Source organism: Mobula birostris, chromosome 9 (genome assembly GCF_030028105.1).
Source record: "Mobula birostris isolate sMobBir1 chromosome 9, sMobBir1.hap1, whole genome shotgun sequence".
NCBI lineage: Eukaryota > Metazoa > Chordata > Chondrichthyes > Myliobatiformes > Myliobatidae > Mobula > Mobula birostris.
The window spans coordinates 74,731,542-74,741,644 of NC_092378.1; the positions used below are offsets into that span (position 1 = coordinate 74,731,542).

Sequence of the window (10,103 nt, forward strand, 5' to 3'; positions counted from 1 at the left end):
ACAAATTTACTGCTCCAGTTAGTTACATTATCATCCAGATCATTGATGTAGATGACAAACAGCAATGGACCAAGCTCTGATCCGTGCAGCACACCACTAGTCACAGGCCTCCAGTCAGAGAGGCAACCATCTACTACCACTCTCTGGCTTCTACCTCAAAGCCAATGTATAATCTAGTTTACCAGCACATTTTGAATGCTGAGCAATGAAACCTTCTTGACCAGCCTGCCATGCAGTACCTTGTCAACTGCCTTGCTAAAGTCCATGTAGCTAGCATCTACTGCCTTGCTTTTATTGACTTCCCTGGTAACTTCCTCAAAAAAAAACTCTTAAGATGGTTACACATGACCTACCATGCACGAGGCCGTGCTGAGTATCCTTAATCAGTCATTAAGTACTTGTATATCCAGTCTCTTGAAATACCTTCCAAAAACTTTCCAACAACTGACATCAGACTCACAGGCCTATAATTTCCTGGTTTATGTTTAGAGCCTTTTATTAAATGGCAGAACAACATTGGCTATCCTCCAATCTCCTGTCATTAAGGATGATTTAAATATCTCTGCTATGCCCCGGCAATTTTTACACTTGCCTCCCACAGGGTCCGAGGGAAAACTTTGTCAGGCCCTGGGGATTTATCCATCCTGATTTGTCTTGGGATAGCAAACACCTCCTCCTCTGTAATCTGTACAGGGTCCATGAAATTGGTGCCACTTTGCCTCTCTTCTATAGACTCTGTGTCTGTCCCCTGAATAAATACGGTTGCCAAAAATTTATTTAAGATCTCCCCATCTCTTTTGCCTCCACACATGGATTACCATTCTGATCTTCCAGAGGACCAATTTTGTCCCTTGCAATCCTTTTGCTCTTAACATATCTGTAGAATCCCTTGGGATTCTACTTCACCTTGGCTGCTAGAGCAATCTCATGCATTCTTTTGGCCTTCCTGATTTCTTCCTTAATGTTCTCTTGCATTTCTTGTACTCGATATGCATCTCATTTGTTCCTACCTGCCTATGGCTGCTATGCACCCCTTTTTCTTTTAATCAGGGTCAATATCTCTTGAAAAGCAAAGTTCCCTACACTTGTTGTCTTTTATCTTTTATTCTGACAGGCATATACAAGCCTTCCACTCTCAAAATTTCACTTTTGAAGGCTTCCCTTTTACCAAGTGTAACTTTGCCAGAAAACAGCCTGTCCCAATCCACACTTGCCAGATCATTACAAACGTAGCCTTGCTTCAATTTAGAATCTCAACCCACTGACCAGACCTGTCATTTTCCGTATTTACACACAATGCCATTAGTTTCAAAGTGTTCTCCTACACAAACTTCAGTCACCTGCCCTGTCTCATTCCCAAATACCAGATGCAGTATCTCATTGGGACTTCTATGTACTAATGAAGGAAACTTTCCTGACCATATTTGACAAACTCTGTTCCATCTAGTCCTTTTCCACTGTAGGAGTCCCAGTCAATATGAGGAAAGATAAAATCACCTGCTGTAACAACCTTGCGTCTTGCAACTGTCCATGGTCTCTCTGCAGATTTGTTCCTCTGAATCCCTGGGACTGTTGGGTGATTTGTAATATAGCCCTATTAACTTAATCATACCTTTCTTACTTCTCAGTTCCACCCATAACACCTCACTAGTTGAGTTCTCCAGTCTGTCCTATGGGAACACTGCCATAATATTTATCCATTCCACCACTCCTTTAATCGCTCCCACTCTGTCACATCTAAAACAATGGAACCCCAAAAATTGAGCTGCCAGTCCTGTCCCTCCTGCTACCAGGTCTCACTAACGGCTACAACATCATAATGCCAGGTGTTGATCCATGCCCTGAGCTCATCTGCCTTTCCTATGAGACCTATTGCATTGAAATATATGTAGCTCAGGACACTAGCTGCACCATGCACAACCTTTCAGTTCCTGACTTGGTCTGATGTCTTGCCAACATCAGCCTCCATAATCTCTGCACTAACTGTTCTGGCACTCTGGTTCCCACCCTTGTGGTAACTTCATGACTTGGACCAATAGTTTGAATACTTGTCTGTCCAATAGTGTTCTTTAATGTGCTAATTCTCATTTTATGGAAGAATTGTTTTTGCAGTGGAATTATGAATGTTAATCTTTTGGTCTTGTTTTCTAGGCTACTATTTTTCTTGTAATTGGCATCATTTTTATGATTGGAAGCTTGACCCTTATTGTCATCGATTGGATTCACAATCCCCCAGGATCAGGTGGCCATTAATCTGCAAATTGGTGTTGCATCCTCAGAATCACCCTGGATATAAACAGTGCAAGTGGATGCCATTCCTTTATTTCAACAGCAAAATTCCAGAGACTTGAGCATACCTTCACGTGAAGGCTAGATGCCAGCTGTAGATAAAAGGCTTATGTTTGCTCTGCTTAAATTAATTTAAAATTAATTTAATAAAAGGAGGATTGTCCTTACAAGGGAATTGTGTTAACTTTGCTTAAATTAATTTTAGGTTGCAGAGAGGTTGGGGGAGGGTTAGAGATGGGGGAGAGGGTAACACTGGCTGTGAATATATACAGAGCAACACCACAAGTATAATGTATATTAAATTGCTTTTTGCTTTTAACATGTGTTTGCTACTATAATACAGAAAACTTGTTGTCTCTGAGGTTATGATAGTGTGTACATAGTTTTTAAATAGTTAAGCAATTGTGCATTTTTAAATTTACAAGTCAAGGGGGTTGACTGCTTCTCTCTTATTAAATACAGGAAGTGTAGTTAACTTGTGTAATCTACTGAGCCAATGAAAAGAATGCCACACTCTCTCACCCCTACAAATTCCACTAAGTTGTTCAGCTTTTCAGTTTAAAAAAAAAAAAAAAAATTACATCTGGAAATAACATATCACCAGAAATGTATTTTGTGTTGGTAATCATGGTCCAGATCCTATAGTTATTTATCTGTTAACTGGACTTGCACTCCCTCCCTCCCTAATTCTATGCCCTTAGTTCCAGTCAGACTCCTTAGTTGTGGATGCAACTATACAACTCAAATTACCGAGTTTGGAAAGTAACCTGGCTTCATTCTGAACTTTAACCTGCTGAGATTTACGAAACCTTGTCATTTTTATATCCTTAATGAAACCAGGACTTTAGTATCATGACAACATTGTTTGGTACTTTACCGAGTAAATTCAGAGCTCAGCCTGAAACCTTTTATCCATTTCACACAATCCATTTATCTTCAGCCCTCCTCTGTGCAATAGTGCATTTGTATATATTTATCTTTTTATTACTAAATAGAATTTCTCTTCTAAATGGTGCTTTGCAAGTATTTAATTAAATGTCAAGGAATAAGTGTGGGTTTTATTAAACATATTGTCTTTCCAAAAGGAAGAGCAAAATGTTCTAATAATGAACTACATTTATTTGAGCTGCCACTAGTGGTTAAGGCTGTTCTGCAATAATCAATGTACATAAATTACATTTTTAATGTGTTGATAATATTTGAGATTAAAATGTATAGGATTTTTTGTTTAGTTATTTTTAAAAAAAAAAAATTCTAGTGAGATAAATCAAATTTATTTTTAGAAAACTGAGCAATAGCTAGTTTAATGCAGTTGTTTTACTTGTTGAGTTACAGCCCAGTTTAACTATATCTAAAATGTCAATGCAAGTCATTGATTAGATGTACAAATTACATATGGTGCTCAGAAGCAACTCTGGTTTCTGTCCTTATTGATCTTGTTTGAATTAATGTAAAATAAACTCAGATTTCCCTAACTTGCAGATAATAATTTGAAATGATACCAAACACATCTTTGCCTTTCCTTGAAACACAGAGCTTCAATGTACTATAATTTTCTCCTCAGTTTTCAAATGCCATGTTTCTGCAATTCTTCACAAATAAATGTATTATGATGCCAGGAGCTGTGGTGTTAGAGAAGAGGGGAAATGTCAGTGGAGTTCATTTTATTTAACAAGTCAGAATGTTTCTTATTTATAGATATGTTGTGGATCCAAGTGTGAGTGATAAGTAAATATCTCTGCTGATCTATGTGTACCAATGTGGTGATTGGAACTGAGTTTTATTTATTGTCAATAGGGATGTCCACTGTTAGGTTGTATAAGCTTTTGATTGGTGAAACTCAACTTTTGACCACTATGTTGTGTAACTTTTCTATTACACAAACCTTTAGTGGCTTGGTTTTGGATGATTACCATGTGGCCTTGATTGATTCCAAGGAGGAAAGTAGAAAGACAGGAAAGGGGAAAAGGCAGTATATCTCTATTAAGGCAAAGAGAGTCCCTATTGACAAAGAGGTCTATAATGCTTAGATATGTATGCATTTGTCTATTAGCACAGGCAAACAGCTTTTCTTGATAAGCATGGGTAAGCTTTGATTCCTTAACCCTCCCTGTGAGATGCTGGACAGCTGAGGGAAATAACTCAGCGGTCATGCTTTTAATTTGTGTACTGACTAAAGCTCCCTGTTATGAATGTTCTGTCCCTCAAAGTTTGATATTTGCCTTTAAGCCCTAGTGACATAAGGAACTGTGCCATAATGTATATAATATATAATTACAATAAATGCCAGATTAGAGGAATGTCCAAAGATTGAAGTGCAAATATTTGGATAAACGCTTTTGTAAGTCTGATGAGCAGATGCTCTGAAGTTCCTACAAGGAATTTCTTTGGTTCAGCATTAATAAATTAGCTACAGAATGATGCTTAACATTTTCTACTGTGAGTTTTTATTTAATCCAACATGCAACCTTAATGTCTGTGATCTCAAGTGCCTCAGCAGTGTACCTTCAAAACAGTTTTGTTTTGTTATGAATTATTCACAGAGTTAGTGAAATGGAATGTGTTTATGTAGAGATGGCCAAAGCTGCTGGAAAAGGATTCGAATTGCATTTTGTTTACCTGGTAAACCCTTGTATGATTTAACTGTTTTTCGAACACTGGGCTCCTTTTCATCAGTAACAGTTGTGAGGAAATGTATACTGTGATGTTAAATAAAGCTGTAAAATGCAAAATGAAGACCCTTGTTCTCTTTTTGCCAGCCATCTTTAAAAGCAAAGAATAATAAATTTGCCAAAATATCACTTGCTTGGACATTGAGTTAACTAATGCAGGTAGATCCAACTTGTCATGGGTACCTTAAACTGCAGGTGCATGGGAAATGTAGAGCCATCCCACTATCTCTGTTTATCCAGAAGCTCATCAGGAGGACCTGCACAACATATTAAGAGGGATAGTAGCAAGAGCTTAAAAAGAGACTTATTTTATTTATGAATCAGCACATAAACTGGCTCACCACGTCTTTGGAAAGTGGGAGGAAACTGGAGTATCTAGAGGAACCTCCTTACAATGTACAAACTACTTAACAGACAGCAGTATGAATTCAACCCAAATGACTGGTACTGTAAAAGCATTATGCTAACTGCTCTGCTACTCTGCTGTTCCGCTGTTCCCAGCACTGGTGATGGTGGGGGTGGAAAACACTTTTAACACTGACTTCTCAATCTTGCTAGAGAAACCTAAATGATCGCAAAGGCACTGGACAGGAGCTGAAGAATTGATCAGATACAGTTGACTCAATCACCTTTTCAGTCATACTGGGAAAGTCTTCCTGATAAGAGCTTGGAGGAAGTATCCGCGTACGTTGATTTCAGATTCAGATTTATTATCACAAGTACATCGAACCAAACAGTGAAATGTGATATTTGCATGAACGACGACACACCCAAGATGTGCTGAGGCCAGACTATGTGTTGCCACACATTCTGGTGCCAACATAGTACGTCCACAATGCTTGGCAAAACAACACATAGCATGCCAAGCAACAACAGCATTCCTTCCTTCCTCCCAACCACCCACCTACCCATACACAATCAAAGCCCTTTAACCTCAGGCTGGGTTTCTTCAGCCTCCAGCAAACTTGTGTAGACTAAGCCCCAACCTCCATAGTTTCGAAGTGGTGGGACCTACAGAAGGACCAGAAGCAACAGCTGGGACCACAGAAAGCTCAGGAGAGTGGTAACATAACATGCCATGGGATGAAGTTGCAGCTATTCAACTTCAGGGAACAGTGTTTGATCCTGACTTCTCTCTGAAGTATACAAGATCCACACTTGGTGTAGCCAAGATTATTTTTTTATGAACAAAAGGGTGTTTATATAAAATATGAAGTGGTAGGTCTATAATGAACAAGGAGGAATTGGGCTGATAGGATTGTTCTGCCAGAAACAAACATGAACTTGAGGGATCAAATAATCTTTGGTGTTGTAGTAAGATGGTCAGCTTCGAGGAGACTATCTGCCATAGACATCTATGTCTCCATGATATGACTGAAAAAAGCCATAGTTGGGAGCTTAACATCAAAGGATATACTTTGTATTGAAAAGACAGGCAGGAAGGCACAGGTGTGGTGTAGTGTGACTCTGTTGGTAAGAGTTAGAATTGCATCTTCAGAAAGAGGTGATGTAGATAGGGAATGTTAAAACTTTGTGGGTGAAATTAAGAAATTGCAAGGGTAAAAAAAAAAAAATTATGGAAATCATTTATTGCCCTCCAAATAGTAGCCAAGATGTGGGGTTAAGATTGCAAAGGGAGCTGGAAAAGGTAATGTCACAATTGTGATGGGGGATTTCAATATGAAAGGCGAGTGGGTCAGGTTGGTCAGCCATCTGCTGACAATCGTTGGTGTTGCAGAGATAGAGACACCCCACCACCACTGTTAGCCAAAAATCCCTGTCTTTATCAAGAAAAACAAATACAAGCTTCTAACTTATCGTAACACCACACAATATTTCTAAAATAATATTCTATTGGTATGTCTTACTCTGCATGAAGTTTGAATTGTTCAAGTTATAGGAAATGTGTCATTACCATAGCGAAAACTTTATTTTTCAGATATTCTTGAGCAGGGACCTGGTAAAGAGCTTATTAAATATTTTCCTTCAGTTTCTTAAGATTAAAAGCAAAAATAGATCAATTCAAAAAAAGAGAATCAGAAGACACATGAAGCTTGAAAGCATGTACCGCCAGGCTCAGGGATAGCTTCCATCTCTCTGTTAGCAGACTCCTATACACTTGCACTCCTATAGACTCCCATAGGCTTACCACCAGGATCAGGAACAGCTTCCAACCCTCTGTTAGCAGACTCCTATACACTTGCACTCCTATAGACTCCCATAGGCTTACCACCAGGATCAGGAAGAGCTTCCAACCCTCTGTTAGCAGACTCCTATACACTTGCACTCCTATAGACTCCCATAGGCTTACCACCAGGATCAGGAAGAGCTTCCAACCCTCTGTTAGTAGACTCCTATACACTTGCACTCCTATAGACTTGCCACTAGACTCAGGGACAGCTTCCATCCCTCTATTTTCACAATCCCAGGTGCTCCCATACACTCACCACCAGGCTCAGGGACAATTTCCGTCCCTCTGTTAGCAGACTCCTATACACTTGGGCTCTTGGCCTCACTATCCCTCATAATGATCTTGCACTATCGTTTGCCAGCAGTGCACATTTTTAGTAGATTTTACACTTTATTCTGCCTTATTGTTTTCCCTTATTCTAACCAATTTCACTGTAATTATTTGATATGTATGAACAGTATGCAAGACAAGCTTTTCACTAGACCTTGGCACACAATACAATAGTAAATCAGTTCCAATACCCATGGGATAATGATGCACTCAGAGGGAGAAAACCAGAGTCACAGACTCGTACAGCAGAGAAAGAGGACATTCTGTCCACCAAATCCATGGTAACTCAAGTATCGATCTATACAAACCCCACTTGGTCCATAGTGCATTCTCCACGCAGGCAGGCCTGGAGGTCACTATCAAATCCAGATTACTGGAACTGGTGAGTCATGGCTCCACCAAATCTGCTGCCATGTGTATTGACTTCATACACCTCATAAAGCTGGGAACAGAATTGGGCCATTAGGCCCATCGAGTCTGCTCTGCCTTTCCATTATGGCTGATTTATTATCTCTCTCAAACCATTCTCCTCCATCCTCTCTGTAACCTTTCTCACCCTCAGTAATCAAGAATCTATCAACCTCCACTTTAAATAACACAATGATTTGACCTTGTGTATGTGGTAATGAATTGAACAGATTTACTACCTCTGACTAAAGAAATTCCTCTTCATCTCTGTTCTAAATGGATGTCCCTCTCTTCTGAGTCTATGCCCTTTGGTCCTAGACCTCCCACTATAGGAAGCATCTTCTCCACATCCAGTCTTTCTAGGCCTTTCAATGTTCAATAGGGTTCAATGAATCCCCTCTCATCCTTCTAAACTCTGTGAATTCTGGTCTTAGCCTGATGGGATCCTGAATTACCCCTATGAACTGTGCTCGTTTACCCCTATTAGCAGTGCTTTTGAAAAGAGTGGGAGTTATTTAACATCGATATCTTGTTTTGAAGAGAGAGAGAGACGAAAACTAACTGTTGGACTGTCACTTTAAGGCACAAGGAAGAACTGGCTAACTTTTGGATTACTGCTGAGTTGGAGAGAGAAATGGCATCGAGCAGCTCGTAAGTTGCTATGGTGACCAAAGGCGGTGTTATTTGATGGACACTCGATGTTATGATTTTCGGCAGCGTGCTGATACTTCCCAAGGACATGGCATGCTTGTATATTTCTTACACAGACAAAGGAAAGAGGAGTTATTTGAATGACAGTTGATGCTCAGCACGGGAAGATAAAATAGGAGGTCAGATGATACAGACCTCAGACACGTGTTTTGGACACTGAATGAGCATTGTTGTGCCCGCAGAAAAAGTGGGTTTTGGAGGATCGATCAGGCAGATCAATCAGTCGCTCTTGCAGTGAAAAGGAAAGGAGTTGACTGGTGGGGAGTTGCCCATGTGTCCACCCTCGCCTGCGGGATAGCTCCACCACAGAAAACCCGTCCCCTTTGTTAAAGTCACAGTCAGTGACTTTTAAAGGATTCCGAAGGACAATAAGAAGATCGACGGTGTCAGCTCACCTGAAGACTCAAATCTCTCCCTCTCTCTCACTCCATCACTACTGAACTCAATACCACGAACTGAACTGAACTTTACTCACCATCGTAAAACAGTATCTTTTTACCCCTAGACTTAAAGAAGCTTGGTTTTTCATAAATATATTTCCACACTTACTGATATACTTACTTATATATAATCATTGCTAACCTGTTTGATTTATCTACATTTATATTACTATATTGCATAGTTACTAATAAATATTATTAGTTAATAGCAATACTGGACTCCAAATTGTCTTCTATTTCTGCTGGTTCTTTATTCCCTTCACGGGGAACATGACAAAATTGGGGCCTGCGTCCGTGTTATTAACAAATTGTGGGAGGCTTGTTTGAATTGATTGGGGAAAATCCCTTTTGATTTGGTTGTGTGGAAATACAGCAAAAATGGATGTTAGTGTTGAGGAGTTTCTGTTGGAACCAACCTCGGAAGCGTTGGATGATGCTACGAGGGCTGTGCTGTTGGGAATTGCTCAAAAGTTAAAACTAAGGGTGACCACTAAAATGAGGAAAGCTCAGATGCAGACGATAATAGCCCAGCATTATATAGATAAGGGAACATTTGATGAGGAGGTGTTAGAGTTGTTTGTTGGAAGGAAACCTACTGAGGCTGAGGCTCAGTTGAATTTGCAATTGAAATTAAAGCTTCTCAAGAGAGGCTAGAGAGGCAGCAAAACGAAGAGAAGGGGCAGAAAGACAAAGACAGCTCGAGAGGGAGAAACAGCAAAGTGAAGATCACGTGGCAGACAAGCAGAGATGGTTTAAGCTGGAAAAGATAGAGAGGTTGCAGCAAAGAGTTTCAGTGTCAGACCCTGATGATTTTTGCAGCTCAGAAGGGCTTGTTTTGTGTGATGAATTTAAAAGTTGTGCTCCTGCTGATGTAAGGGCATACCCAGATGCAGAGGATGCCGCTACCCTGCAGGGGTCTGATAAGAGAGCAGATGAAGAAGTTTTAACCGACGAGGTTGAGTTTACTCCAGATGAGAGTTTGCCAGAAAATAGCTGGGAGGTTTGGGGTGACCTTGAATTTGAAACTGGGACAAGTGATGACAGCCCAAAAGAGGCAGCTGT

The 10,103-nt window shown here is 40.0% G+C and overlaps 1 protein-coding gene across 5 annotated transcripts in view; it reads left to right on the plus strand.

The window, feature by feature from the left end:
- slc38a4 (solute carrier family 38 member 4) overlaps positions 1-5,025 on the plus strand; it is a 125,417-nt gene extending 120,392 nt beyond the window's left edge. For all 5 annotated transcript variants that reach the window (XM_072268266.1, XM_072268267.1, XM_072268270.1 and 2 more), the window contains one exon: positions 2,152-5,025. In XM_072268266.1, coding sequence (XP_072124367.1) covers positions 2,152-2,253 — 102 coding nt within the window. In that variant the 3' untranslated portion in view covers positions 2,254-5,025. The remainder of the gene's footprint in view (positions 1-2,151) is intronic.
- Positions 5,026-10,103: the final 5,078 nt, after the last annotated feature.